Below are 15,849 nucleotides of genomic sequence, written 5' to 3' on the forward strand. Positions count from 1 at the left end.
GTTTTCAACATTTCTAGCTAGTTGATTATGGATTTACATATCAATTGATATCAAAGCCACAAGTTTTGAGACTTGTAGGAGATATTGGGTGGCAGAGTTGGTGTGAATAACCATTATTTTTTTCAAATTGTTTTCAAACTATGCAAGTTGTAATGGAGTAAGCATGACCAAGTCTCATAAGAAGAAACTTCAAGATAACCAAACTTAGAGCAAGTATTTGGATAAAATTGGCCTCTTTAGAAAATACACACCATTTGATTAAGAACATTCAAAAATTGCAAGTTGAGAAGAATAACCAATCTAGTTTCTTCATTGAAATTATTGTCAAATTGAAATAAAAGAATAGTGAAAGATGCACTTCCTTCAAAACTCTAAGAGGAAGTTATCAAGAAAAGTGGACCAACCTCTTCTCAACAAGAAGAAACTATTGGAAAGGTATGCAAAAGCATCCATAATGAAGTTTTGTTCAAAGATTTAAAATCTAATGATTTTGCTTGCAAGTTTGAAATGGATGCCAAAGACAAAGGCTCCAATTTTGCTTGCAAAGATGGGATATGATGGAAGAGAACCTAGTAAGGTTTGCCAGTAAAAATTCAACATTTATAATTAAGGAAAAATAACCATTTGAGGGCCTTGGTACACAAATACGAAGATTGCAAAAAAAACTCTTGAGGAGTCCTCACTAACTTGAGTACAATACAGAGGAGGTAATAATTCCTCTAATATTTTGTTTATTAATACTCAAGATGAACTATATATTGTATATTACACAAGCAACAATCTAACAAGAAGAGGAAAGAGAAAACTTAATTTCAAGATAACAAAGAAGAAAATAAATAATGGGGAGATTACAATCTACTTCACTAACCAAGCCTAAAGAGGTAAAAGAGCATGTATTATTTTTCATTAACAAGAGAAACAGACATAGTATACAAGATTGCAAGCTTCTTGTTTCTTGTAAGTAACTTTTGTATAGTAGTGTGCAAAGCTAACACCATTAAGGAGCATATGTTCTTTACTAAGGATGGGAAAAGAAGAAGACACTCATTAAAACAAAGGGAGAAAGGTTGAGACACATTCAAGGAAGGTGACATACAAGTTGGTTTGATTGTGTATAAAGCTAACATTGTTGCTCTCATTGTAACATTGAAGAAAATTGTGATGGTGAGTGAGTCTACATCTAGAGCTTCACCCAAAGATAGGCAAAAAAAGAGTGTGCAACCACTTGAGAATGAAAACCATTGAAAACACCACACCCAAAAATAGAACTCTCCTATGATTCTACACCATCATCAAATGGTAAAAGTATGTGATATGATACTTGGCTAGACAATTTACTTCATTTAAATTGGAGAAGTCTTAAATGCTTTCACTTGTATGTGCATTTGATTAGCATTCTAAAATTGTATGGCCTTTATTGTAAATCGATGCAATAAGGAGGTCCACTTTGTACCAGATTTCATTGGCATTCCAACCTAACTTTCACAAATAAGAATTATCATTTGTGGCATTAGAGCTTATGTAGTATGGTTAAAGTCAATCGTTGTCACATAGATATATGTAAGTGATTGAAGAACTTGTCACTATAGAGTTCATCATTGTCACAAAGTTGCAGAGGAAGGACAACAAAAACAAAATTCTTGGATCATGGGGTTTCAAATTCTCATCCACCTACTTGGATGAACTAGGCCTTCCTTTGATCTAGATCACTTTCAATGAGGACTACTTCAACACTCACAAGGAACACTCTTGTTTGGAACATCACTCGGGCTTCATGACTCCTGGGACCAACCCACTTCATTTTTCACAAATACAACCTAACACATGAAAGCAACCCTCCACTCATGGCAAGCATATTAGGATGCATTATAAAGGAGTACTGAAACATACAATGCAAGTTTGATTCCCTGACACTTGAACAAAGTTTGTGAACCCTTATAAGACTCTTCACAACATATACTATGAGTATTCAACCAAGTTTTGAACTAATTTTGTTCAATCTCCCATTCGTTGTCCTAACCAGTCATATATTGTCCTTTAGGGTCTGCTATTGTGCAACTTGTCCCAAACATTACATAGGGGATTGAGACAAATTGATTTTGGTCTGTAAGACCTCTCCACACCTTTGCCTTCACCATCTTATGTCAAACAACACCGATTCATTGACTAGTAACATCAAACCCCTCACATTTTTTGGCTTGACAATCTAATACAAATTGATATCAGACCCTCTATCAGAATATAGAACGTGCCATGTTCAAATTTGAAACTTTCACATTTGGGATATGGTATATTACATCCTTATAGGCCTCTCCACCCATTTGTGGAGTTTTTCACCAATGGAGGGCCAAGTTCTACATTTATTTCCCTCACTGGTTACCCTGGGTAGGGTTTCTACCAGTCTAAAAGAAATGGCGATAACTTGCACAATACTTTATGAAATTCAATGAGACCAAAAGCAAAATGGAGTTAATTCACAAGGCTCTTAAAATCACACAAGTGCAAGTCAATATATGAAAGTGCAATAAGTACAAATTGCAAGTTTTAGACTGCAACTTGTAAAATATAGAGAATTTCAATCCCTCATTCATCAAAACTTCTTCATACAACTCCTCCAACCCTAGAATTCAAGTTGGGAACACAATTTATACATTTTGCACCATATCCAATTGCCCAACCAACCAACTAACGATTATGTTAAAGATTACAATAATTTTAACAACTTTGACAAAGTTGCTTGACAACTTTTGTGCAACTTTTACAATTTTGAACAACTTGTCCTCAAACTTTCCAAAATGAATTAACATGATCCCAAATGATCTTAAATGACCTTATTAGACTAAAAAACGCCTAATCAACCTACAAACCAATGAAAGTGACAACAATGCATACTATGAGGCTCCTAATACCCCTGCATCATACATCATCAATTGTCAATATTTGTGTTGATCACCACTTTGTAGATGTAAGGGGGTTTTGTTTTGAATCCAACATAGAAGGCATAAAGTGCATCTAGTAGCTTCCACCTCATGGCAATTGAGTGCTAAACATCACTTGGATTTATCTCAAAACATGGGACAATATTTGTTTGAATTAGCTTTGAAATTCTTCTAATTTAACATTAAACTTTCATGAGAATAAAAGCTTTCTAAGAAGAGAAGTATGACTCAAATTGGATCTAAAAGTAAAGCTCACCCTTAAGGGGAAAGAAATTGCAACACTTGAAATGCCAAAAACTACACTTACATGACATCAAAAGTTGACTATGTTTACATATTCACATTCTTTGTCTTGCAATTTTGACAAAACAAAGACCATTTAAAATCATCATGCAAAAGTTGTGGCAAAGGTAAAGACTCGACAGTTTACAGTGCCATTCCATCAGTACAACTAAAATCAGCATTTTTTTACTTTTTCTTTAGAAGTAGAGTTGTAATGGTTGTAACTCTTAGACTTAAAGTTACACATAGTGGGTGTCTTCCATCACTTTTAGAATCAACTGAAAGTCCAACGAAAGTGGGGAAGGAGGATTAAATAATGTCTCTCTCCAAAATAGAAGGCTTTAGTAGTTATAGGCATAACAAAGGCTGTAGATCACTTTGTACTGGTCCATTCTAAGCGATACACTTGAATAAAAAGCAATTGCCTCTACCAATTGTGTTTTCGGATCAATCCTCATGTTGCATTTAACACATACCTTTATTTCCTCATGTCATAACATTCCATTTCCTCTCATATTTAAAGCAACATTTGCTTTTCAAGCAGCTTCAATCCTTATTGTCTAGGTAGATGCAAATGTAGATTGTACACAACTTATACAGGATCAATCTTTATGTTGCATTGCAATATAACATTTCAATATGAGTTAAAAGAAAAAAAGAATTGTTTCTTGGTGGAAGGGTGCCTCTTTTGAACACTACTTTATTCGAAAGGAAAGCTTCTCCCAGGTGGTTGCTCGGGTTCCTCAGGCCGATGTGGGTTAAGGTATTGCGCCTTTGGCTACTGCCCCTGGTTCTGGTGTTGCTTCGCCTCAGGTGTGTGTAGATGCTTGTGGTGGCATCCCAGTTGATCGGTTGAAGGATGTTGGATCTTTTTCTTTGGTGGATGACCTTCCCACTTCCCGGATTGTTGTTGGATCTTTGTTTGATCCTTCTGATTCTCAGATCTCTGTTGTCCCTACCTCTCTGGATGTTGTCTTTGTTCCTCTTGGTGGTGGGAGGTCCTCTATTCTGGACCCGTCTTCTTGGCAAAAGACTGTTGCTAGGGTTGAGGAGAGATGGATTACCGTTAAAAGTAAGAAATCTAAATCGTCCCAAGCCTCTTTTGATATGACCCTTTGCTCTCACAAGTGTAGATCAAATACTTGATCTGTCCTGGTTGGGTTGGGGCTGCTTGTTGGTCTTTGGTTTTTGCAGCCCGTTGGTTCTTGTTGGGGGTCCTTCTTGTGTTGTCCCCTATCTTTTGTCTGGTTTTGTCATGTATCACTTGTGTTCTATTTCATTGGGTGGACTTTTAGGCTTATCTTAAGGTTCAGGTTTCCAGTCCTTCCAAAACTTGTTTTGTATAGGGTTTTAGGTCCCTTCAAAACTTGTTTTCCCTTAATCAAAAACATTTCAATATGAGTTATTTTTCTATTCATTCAATTTTTTTTTTTGTCATTTTGTGTGAAAGCATTCTATTTTCTCTTCTTTTCTTTTTTTTTTTGGTAATTTTTGTGTGACAACATTTTAACTCCTCTTTGACTATCATTTAGATATCAACTTGAATAACAAATCATATTCCTAAGTTTCTAGCTATGCATGGTGAAAATCAATAGGTGCATCCACTGCTTCATTTTTTCTTTTGGTAAATGCAAACATTTCTTCCAGGTCACGATTGTAAAAACTACTCAAATTGTTTGGAGTATGATTAGATAGTTATTGTTCGACATGTACTCGGTAAATAAGAGATAACAAATTTGTGTTATTGCTAGTCTATTAGCCATGACTCTCTTTGGGAGGCCTGTTAAACATAGAACTTTTGTAGCAACAAGGTGAATAGATGTATTCATATTTGACTCGGGGAAAGTACATGAAAAATGGGAGGCATACACAAATGCATATAATAACCAGGGTGGTCCTTATACCTGAGCACCGGCCTGTAGTGAGAGCCTTAAATTTGGTAAGGCATAAAAGATACACAGGATAATTCGAGGAGAAAAGCACAACTTAAAAGATATTGCTGTTCTTGAGAGCCTTAAATTTGGTAAGGCATAAAATATATGCAGGATAATTGCAGGAGAAAAGCACAACTTATAAGATATTACTGTTCTTGAGAGCCTTAAATTTGGTAAGGCATAAAAGATACATAGGATAATTGCAGGAGAAAAGCACAACTTATAAGATATTACTGTTCTTGCTCTTTCGATACTGCATCCACAACTTAAAAATAAAGAAAGACCAACAGGGGATATATGATAAGAGGATAAACAATAAAAAATCCAAAAGGGGGGAAATAAACCTGAATGGCATACATAGGAGGAACACAACACTCGTACCATTAACACATCAGTACTATATTATCTTCAGTTGTCGCAACAAAAAAGGTGAAGAAAGGAAAACTACTTTTTGTTGGTAAGTCCGTGACCAAAACAGCTAACAGCCACAAGGATGATGAAGGTTGGAGATAATTTGTTGTAAATGCAGTGCTCAATCCAAACATGACAAAGCTAATAAGGAAGTGAATGAAGATGACTAAGCTCTAGGCTCTAAAGCCAAACAAAGGGTGGTGGTGTAAAGATCTAACCTTTTGGCTAGCTACAAACCCCAAAACACGAAAGAAATTGAATTGTCTAAAGGCAATTCTGATCTGGAGGAAGACAAGGAATCTGAAGCTGAGGATCAAGAGGTTAGCAACTCTGATCACTCCTCCACTATGAACCGGAAGGGCAATGGTCTCTTGATGAAATGAATGCTCCCTACACGATCTGATTATGCTTTTTCTCCTCATGGAGATGGATCTTGAGCTATAGTTACTAGATCTAGAGGGCTCATTGTGCTTTTTCTCCTCATGGAGATGGATCTTGAGCTATAGTTACTAGTTCTAGAGGGCTCATTTGAGGAGTTTTAGCATGTTTAACTCATTGGGTATATGTTTTTCATTTATGAGGATCATAGGAGATGGTCTATTGGGCTGATTTCCAGGTATGGGAAATGGATTTAATTCGATCTTCTTTGGCTTGAGAGGCTTACATCCGTGTTGGTTACATGATTCATATGTTGTGTTTGATCTTGGAGGTTGAACGGATTGGGTGTTGAAGCTTTTCTTTCGAGGTTGTAAAGGAGATCATATTTGACATAGTTTTCATTTAGAGGTGTATGTAGGACATGCTACATGCTTATGATTTGCTAGTTCTCTCTTTCGTCTTGATTATCTTCCTGGATGTTTGGATTCACATTACGTTATATTTTTTTGAGATCTTGGGTGGAGCTATGGTGATCACTAGTTTGTGGTCGTGTGTTGTCACTTGTACTAGATTATTTTTTGGTAATGACATGGTGGTTCCTCATCTCTTTGTTTGATGTGGAGAACATGGGAGAGCTTTGGAGAATTGTTGAGAGAAACATTTTTATGCAACAAGTTTGTTTGCAAGATTTGCATATCTTTGTGGATGTTCCTTGCTAGTACATGGTTACACTCTCTACCTGATGCTATTGGTAGACTTGATATGCCTCGAGCTTATTTTCAAATTTGACATCAATTTTGATTGTTGTTCTAGTTGGTGTTCTATCTTGTTTTATGGAGGAGTTCTTTGGCTTCGGAATTGTGCCCTAGTTACAAGTTTTGAAGTTATTAGTGCTTTTGTATAGCTCATGAGGACAATGGAGTTGTGGCAGTATCTTGTAGCCTTTCTTATCATTGGTAGTTGATGCTTGTGTTATTTGGATTAATGCATAAAAACCTTGGCTTGTTTTTCTTCCACGGGTGGTATCTTGGAGGATGACAAGAATTGATTGGTTTGATATGGTGAACATCTTGGATGTCATTGCATGTGTCTTGATGGAGCACGAAAGCATGTTTGAGTTTCATGTGGTTTTCATGGATGGTTGTGATGATGCGGTTTCATCATTCGCCTCTTGTTTTCAATGACTCTTGGTAGTCTTCGACAAGTGGGAGAATGTTGGGATTAAGGTGTCTCAACTTTAGAGTTCTAACATGTTGAATAACTTAGTTATTTGTTGCATATATTGTTATATCTTAAGTTTCTAACTTCCTAATGTCATACCATCTTTGTGGGACCTTTTGGTGAGGTGGCATCCTACATGGGAGGTGAGCGTGTGATGTGGATTCCTACTTTCTAAGAAGTCCGTGCCCACTTTTGGAGTTCCCGTTTTCTAGTAGACTAAGGTCATAAGATGCTACACTGGGATGAATATTTTAAAATCATGAAACAAGAAGAATGGGATAGAAGAGGAAAACACAAATACACATGAGGAAAACCCTTTCGGGTAAAAAAACCGCACACTTGAAAAAATTGAGCCAATGTATTATTCAGCAACAACTTACATTACATTTTTCAGGCTCTAAGCCTTTTACATGGAGATTTACGTCTTGATTTATTTTTGGAAAAATTTTGACAACGTAAACCCTATGTGAATCAATCTCCTTGCCTTTTTAAAAATAACTAAGGCATCAACATATATAGAGAGCTCAACGCAAAGAGGTAGGCACACATGGTTTCCAAAATCTTCAACACCTAAGAGGTAAGTTGTGTCATAAACATCTTGTTAATCCCATGGCACGTAGCACGTAGCAACTTCCAAAGCAACAACACCTATCTCATCCATAATCGGCATCTTGCCAAATACAATGAAAGTACAACATAAAAATTACTATGACCAAGAATAGGTGCTTTTTTTACATTACCACTTATCAAAAATGAATTCCACCAATGCCAGCTACTAAATAGTAACTCCTCATGACTCTTCCAATGAACTAGTACCCATCATAGTCATAATGGAAACTTGTCATAGTCCCGTCCCAATGTAGCATCTTATGACCTTAGTCTACTAGAAAATGGGAACTCCAAAAGTGGGCACCAACTTCTTATAAAATAGGAATCCACATCACATGCTCACCTTCCATATAGGATGCCACCTCACAAAAAGGTCCCACAATTAAATCCGCATACTATAATGCTGCTGAAATTTCTTAAATCTGTAAATTGCATCATCTTTCCTTTAAGGACTTAATTGTCAGAAATAAACTGTGTAATTCCTCCACTTTTATGGCATAGTAGCATGTGCTTGCGTCAATTTGTTGGAATCTAGTTTAAAGAATCATTGGCTTCTGGATGTGCATACTGATCTCAGATAGCTTTCGAGGATGCCCTCATTTCCCTTAGTTACTGGCTCTGATCTGGAGAAGCCTATGAAGACTTGCATAAGTTTATATTGGATGACTGGAGACTGTTCCTGCCCCCCTAGGCGGCTCTGTTAGTGGTTGGTGTTTTGTTGTCTGTGTTTTTAGAAATTGTCAGTTTGTTATGGTAGAGCTACTTTGCTCTTTTTGGCCAGTACGGGCCTGTTTTGTTTTGCCTTCAGGCGCTTATGTATGGGGTCAGGACACTTATCTAATCAAAAGCATTACATGCCAGTTCCTATTCGACTCTACAAGTCAGCTTAAGTAAATTATGTAAGTTTACTATATCAATTTAAACTATCTGAATCATCAGAAAATTTCTCTTCCGCAGTCACGCAGCATTACATGTTTGTTCATATTTAATTCTAGAAGTAACAACCTTAAACATGGTTTAGGTTTCCTGTACTCTCCAGTTTCAACTGGTCTGAATTATCAAAATATTTATCCTTTTCAGCAGTCACAAAAAAATTACATGCCTGTTCATATTCAACTCTAGAAGTAAATAATGAAGTTTCGCATAATCTCTCCATTTTTAACTTCTCTGAATCGTCAGAATCTATATGTCTGACTCCATAGACCAATAGATGAAGAGATACATTCAAAGGGGAAGAAAAAGTGATTGGCACCTATATTCATAACATGTCAACAATTTGAAGTGCTGGCAAGTAGTACAACAATAAAGTGAAGAACGTGTTCACAGAAGAAGAAAAGACAACTGTTTTGATGCTTCCCAACACACAGCTTATCAATTAAATAATTACACAAAACATAATCTAAAAACAGAAGCAGTGCCGGTTATATACCACGAAGGAAGAATTTTTTAGAAATAAACAAATACGATACAAGATTAGAGTACAAAAGCATTACTAAACTCTATAAGCTAAATGTAAATACCAATCAAAATGCAGGGAGTTTTGCCCAAAAAAGTTGTTCTATAACTAAACACCATATTTCCCAGTTCTTCTACAGAATAAAATTAAATACCAATCATACAACTGAATCATGCAAAAGTCGGCCAAAGTACTGAAATTAAATCATGTACTCTTGTATTTGCAACTCATGCAATGTGCTAAAGAGTAAACTTAGAAAAGTCCTCTTGACCTCATGTTCCGCCAAAAAACACTGACTTATAAGCTGTCAAAACAAATAATAGCATCCAACAAGAATACTACAGCCTTCTTCCTCTTCGTCCACCCTTTCTTCTGGTACTGTCTGTTGGAATGGGAGTCACGTCCTCTGCCAAAAAAGACAACCAAGTTAATATACATTTTTCCATGTTATTGGCATCATCCTAAACCAAATGATTTTGAAATACAAATCAAATAGTAACAAACATCTTCACCTATGCGACCAATTCTCATTCCAGATCGAGCAAGAGCACGAAGAGCTGATTGTGCTCCAGGTCCAGGAGTCTTTGTCTTATTCCCTCCTGTTGCACGAAGCTTAATATGCAAGGCAGTTATGCCAAGCTCCTGAAACCAAGAGATTACATGTTATGTACTTTGTATTCAAAATATGTACTTCAATATGGTAATTAGTTGAAGACCACCTTTGTGTTGATAAAACTAACTGAAATATACCTTGCATCTTTGTGCAACATCTTGTGCTGCAAGCATTGCAGCATATGGTGATGATTCATCTCTGTCAGCTTTGACCTTCATGCCACCTGATACCACCAGATATGATATCTATTAGCAATCCAAAGATTGAACAATGCCAGCTTGTTGTCATGACAAGAAACTTCTAAAAGGTAATCATGTAGCTTTAAATAAGAGAATTGTTAAACCCAGAATGTGTTGACAGAGAGCTTTTACCAGTAACACGGGCAAGAGTTTCCTTTCCGGACAAATCAGTCACATGCTGTACAGAAAACAAAATTAGGAAGATATAATACTACAGGAAATTCAAGCTGCTGGATGACACATGCCACAAATTACAGCTTACCACAAACGTATCATTGAAAGAAGCAAATATGTGGGCTACACCAAACACATGTTCTCCTTCCCTAACTGCAGGTCCTAGAGTAACATTTTCCTCCTTAACTTCTCTGGTCTTCTTCTTCCCAGACTGAATAAAAAACAAAAAATAGTTAATACAAGCACATAGAAATGCCCATGCTCTCAAAACAAGCAACCCCTGCTAATGCATAAACTTGAGGAAACTGAAGAAAAGTAAAGACTGTCCATTAAAAATTGAAAAATTTATCAACAATTAGATGATTGCACTGAGATTCATTCTGATTAGAATTATCATGTGTGAAAATACTTATGCACACTGGACGGATACAAGGGTAAAATCGATATCTATGCTCCACCTGACATATATTTTGTATGTCACTTATGTTTTTGTTCCCCATGGCTGGAAGCAACAGTATATTCTAGCAATGAGCACGAAAGCTGGATAAATTCCATAAATGAACTTTTATTTGCATCACATATCAATTACAACTAGCTTGCTCATATGAGAATCAACATGAGACCAATACAAATTTCTTATGAGCAAACACACTAGAATTCCACTTTTAGATGTCCCTATAGGTAATTGAACTTGGGTTTCCACAATGAAACCCCAACATTTTAACTAATTAAACTCAAGTTCAACTCCTTGAACACATAAATTAACTTCAAAAATAAAGTTACTTCTTGATCGGATGTGTCTGCTTGGCTTATTTTGTTTAAAATCCACTACTCGATTTTTTAAAGAATATGATGTGGAGCTAGTGGTCTCATTATTTTTTTCTTTTTATTCTAATTATTATTTTTAAATTGTAATTTTTTCAGCCACAGAAAAAATTTAGATATTAACCATTAAAATTTAGGAGCTAATATTTGGAGGAAAATGACAACATGGAGAATGCAAATAATGCAGCCATGTGACATATTTTTCATTCTGTAATGGTTTACATAATTCCAGCCCCCCACAATTTTTCATTGTTTAATTTCAATCCCTAAAATTAAGCAGTTCCACCATAATAAATAAAGATTATGAATAATCCTTTCCACTTAATTTAAAAGTTGAATGAGATCACCTATACAGCTCAAATTTACGAAGCAAATCTAAATACTGCTTAATTTTAACATGGATTTTTCAGATATAGACTAACATCCTGTATGTTTCCCTAGCTGATTTTTAAAATGAATGTTGCTGTCTGATATACCACTCTTTACAGTTTTCAATATGTGATGTAGTTGTCATGGCAGTTTATTTGGTTTTTGGGTGGTTTCTATTTTTACAATTTTCAATATGTGAGATGGCGCAATCATGGATGTTATATGGTTTTTGGGTTTAAAATGCTTGAGTGCAGAACCAATTCACACAAATGAGGTTTCAACCTTTAAGATTACAGCTTTATTTCCACAAAGAATCAGGCAGCATAACATCATGTTTCTTGGGGCCCGGCACTGACAAGGCAATCACTCGGGTCAAAACATTTCGCAAGGGCAAAGGATATTGTATTTTGAAAGAAGACCATCTATACGCTAAAAATGGGAGGATCAAAGACAAAAAAAAACCTCCTTAAGAAAATTCCTACGAGAAATCAACTTTTTTATGCGATTGTCAAAGCTGAAATTCTTCTAAATTGCTTAATGTGCCTGTTCCTAGTACTACTGATGATAGGGTAATAAATAGCAACGAGTGTCAGTCCCTTGGAAAGAAACAAAAAAAACCAGTTTCCATTTTCAATATTAATTGGATACACCAAAGTCTTGGAACACGAGACTAAGTTAAAGGGTGACTCACTCTTGTACTTGGCTTAACATCTCAAATTAACAATATTCAACTCCTAGCAGACATTAATCTGATGAAAACACCTGATCGTGTTTAGTTGATCAATATAATTAAGGACATGGAGTAACGAGTAAGTTTCAAGATAAGAGCAAGGTTTCTGCCCACGGCTCAATGGTCTTCGTATTGACACAAGTTAACAGTATTTTAGGAGATGTTAAAGTAGATGGGTACGGCTGAAACTTGAAAGCACCTGACAAAGTAGTCCCGATTATAGTATCTTAGAAAGAAAAGGAAAGCCCCCCCAATAACGCACCTCTTAAGAAATGGTAAATTGCAATAAAATAATTATATTGATTAAACTACTTAAGTTTTTATTTTATTAAAACTAGTGCAAAAATATGGAACTGTTCTCAGGGTCTGGAAAAGAGTTTCATATAAACATATTTGATTCTTAACGATTTTAGCTAAGTCAGTTTACAATGACACCTTCCACTGTATAAGAAGTCACATGCTTTCACATGGAAAGTTCAAAGAACCATCCAAAGGATCACAACGAAAAGCACAGGCAAAATATTTGAGGATCCTAAATGGGAAATTATTCATGTGATTTTATAAGAAAACCTTCGCTCAATGAAGTGATAAAGTAGGTTCACACAATTTCCATTGTCCAGAGCAAGAGCACACTGTGCTAAGTGATAGAAATTCAGATGTCAAAGAGGTTGGAGCTCAAGAATTAGTCTTCACAAAGAAACAATGAAAATAGTGACGAACATCAATTTTATAATAGAGAAAAGTTCGGTATTTCCAGATGACATGACCATAAGGAAAGCATATCATATTGCCGTTGTCAGTTTTTTAATCTAAGTCTTGAAGGTAATCACTTCTTGAATTGATGGAAAAATTTCAGTTGGTTTACAGAAATTATTTAGTTTGTATAGGCCAATGTCTCTGCAGCAGTCATATTTGTGTTAAACTCGGAAGATTTTGACTTTTGAAACATGATTTATTCCTCAGTGTTAGGCAGACAAACGAACAGACAACTGCTATCAAGACAAAAGAGATTTAAATTGAGGCAACTGGTTTTTTTAATGATGCATGAGATTTAATTAGAACCTTTCAGTACTTATGGAGTTGGTAACAGTATCCTGGTTATTAGCATTGCCGGTAGGATTGAGTTTATCAGGATGCCAATAAAATGCTAGATGAATTTTTATTATCTAAGCATCCGAAGCTGTTATAAGGTCCAGAGATTCACGATGGTTTGCCTCTTTGGGACTGTTTGGGCACTTTGGGGATGCAGTTTTATGTGAGTACCTTTTAGTGGAAATTTCAAAAAAAGTGTTTTGGAGGCCAAGGCTCCAAGCTGATTAGTAACAACGCATGCACTGTAAGACAAATAGCAAAAAAATTCATAAAGAATCCCAAATAAAATACAGTCTTAAGGCAGTAAGAATAAAAATGATCCCACAATTAACATCAAAGGAAAAACCTATACGAGATCATAAAAAGAAATCCGATTGCAAGAAGTCCCACCAACACCCAAGATGTAAAGGAAAACAAATGGTAAATTTAGGCAATGCAAAAAACTTGGCAACACGCACTACATAAATAAGAATGGACGAAAGACATTTTTTTGTACACATACACGCTTTTAAGTATTATATTGCAGAAAAAGCCTCCTTTGCTATCTTTTTTTAACCTCCATTAGTCATGTGATTATAGAAATAAATCATATGCATTGGATGGAGTCTCATTTCCAGAGCTTAGGGGATTACATTAACACCCAAATCACTAAGTATCTGAGAAAAAAACAGATGAGAAACATCTATATCCCAGGAATGCGTAGAGAAGCTAATAAATGCTGCTAAAATCTTTGCCAAACAGATGAACAAACACCAACGAGAAAGAATTCAGTGATTCTTCTTGTGCATAAAACTTCTGCCCCACATGTACAGTTTAGTAATTAGTCTTGCAATGGAGTTTTCTGCACATCTTACGTCTACAAATGTAAAGAGTAAGCCCTTTCATGTATATCACACTGATCCAAAAGTTATTCACCATAACAGACTAATAAGAAAATAGGGTTACCATTGTAAGTTGTTTGAAGCCTCTCGATCTGAGAACTCTGAGTGCCTACTGTAACTCCGCCGCTGCTTCTTCCTTCCAGCGTTGAACTAAAATCCTAGAAACCCTAGAATGTAAGGCGTTTAAGCTTAAGGGACCATTTTTACGGGTAAGATATTAAAGTAAAATCCTATAAATTTGACATAGTCAAGGTAATAAGCATGCCCATGTGAACAGTGTTATAAAATAATTAAACCGAGTGTAATGGCCGTAGTTGTTAGTGATAGTAGACTATTTTTACGGGTAAATGAGAAACAATGCAAGTTAAAATATTAACATGAGTTATTTTCTCAAACTAAATATAAGTTAAATATTTTCTAAAACTTTTAACCATTCTCTTGTATGAGATGAGTTTATCATGTTTAAAGATTTCATTCAAGTGATTCTTCAAGAGCGATAATGGATTCATCTAGGAAATTGATATTCAAAGATTTGGTGTCTAGAAGTGGCATTTCGGTCAAATGATTTTTCACCACTTGTCTATTGATTTCCTTTTGATCAACATAATAAATATCAAATTCATTGAGCAACATAATTTGTTTAGTCATTCTCCTTGTCATAGATGATTTTGACAAAGATAATTGAGAAGGTCAATTTTGATAAAAAAATATTAGTTTGATGTTTGAGCATGTAGTACCTTAATGTCTATAGAGCAAATTCCATAACTAAACATGCATTTTTCTATAGATGTGTAATTAACTTCATATCCAACTAATGTTTCATTGGTATAGTAAGTAGCCTTTCCCTCCTTTGAGCATCATGTTGTGCTAGACGGCTCCTAAAGGAACCCATATAGCTAAAATGTATTGAATAAATGACTTGTTCATGATAGATGCCATGAGAACTATTGGATTAGCTAGATAGATTTTTAGTTGAGCAAAGGCATATTGACATTGCTCATCCTAATGATAATATACAAATTCTTGTTTACAAGATGCAAGGATGTATAGCATTTATTTGCAAGGTAAGAAATGAATCTTGTGTAGCCTAAAGTTTTCCTTGTAACCTACATAGTTATTTAATATTTAATGGTTAAGTCATCTCTATGGTTGATTTGAATTCGATAGGGTCCACTTCTATACCTTTTTCTAGAAATCATGAAGCATAGTAGTTAATCCAACATGATACCAAATATACACTTCTTAGGGTTGACATATACTCTATATTCCCTTGGCCTATAAAAAATTGTTGTAGTATTGTAGAAAGCTCAATTGTAGCTTTTTACTTGTCTAATGATTTTTCCAAATAGTAATTAACAAACCCATGAAGCATGTCATGAAATATTACTACCATTGTTTGCTAACGGGTTGCCATGGCATTCTTCAAATCCAAAGGAATAACTCGGTAGCAAAACCTTTAGGTGTAAATTAGATATGAGTATAGCGAAAAAAATCTAAGCATGAGCGACAACATTTCAATCTTGTAGTGAGGTCAACTATCATGACAATATTAGGCAAGAGAAAATTGTCCTTAAGACATGCTTTATTGAGATCTCTAAAATTTGTACATACACAAATTCCTTTGGGCTTCTTGCTAATAGGGATAATGTTGGATATCCGATCAAAATAATTAATGAGCCAAATGAATCCAACTTGC

At 35.4% G+C, this 15,849-nt stretch overlaps 1 protein-coding gene across 1 annotated transcript; it reads right to left on the reverse strand.

Moving 5' to 3' along the window:
* Positions 1–9,424: 9,424 nt before the first annotated feature.
* LOC131063608 (small ribosomal subunit protein uS11y) lies at positions 9,425–14,376 on the reverse strand. The gene is made up of 6 exons (XM_057997484.2): positions 14,218–14,376; positions 10,345–10,467; positions 10,215–10,260; positions 9,981–10,066; positions 9,743–9,872; positions 9,425–9,636 (listed from the first exon to the last, which is right to left on the reverse strand). Exons 1-6 carry the CDS (start codon positions 14,218–14,220, stop codon positions 9,569–9,571), a joined length of 456 nt encoding a protein of 151 aa, XP_057853467.1. The 5' UTR covers positions 14,221–14,376; the 3' UTR covers positions 9,425–9,568.
* Between the last annotated feature and the right edge of the window lie 1,473 nt (positions 14,377–15,849).

The sequence above is a fragment of the Cryptomeria japonica genome, chromosome 4 (genome assembly GCF_030272615.1).
Source record: "Cryptomeria japonica chromosome 4, Sugi_1.0, whole genome shotgun sequence".
In the NCBI taxonomy this organism is placed as follows: Eukaryota; Viridiplantae; Streptophyta; class Pinopsida; order Cupressales; family Cupressaceae; genus Cryptomeria; species Cryptomeria japonica.

Coding starts and splice junctions, on each gene's coding strand:
- LOC131063608 (XM_057997484.2), bottom strand. Junction 9,873..9,980: donor ATGTTGCACAAAGATGCAAG/GTATATTTCAGT, acceptor TCTTGGTTTCAG/GAGCTTGGCATAACTGCCTT. Junction 9,637..9,742: donor AATGAGAATTGGTCGCATAG/GTGAAGATGTTT, acceptor CTTTTTTGGCAG/AGGACGTGACTCCCATTCCA.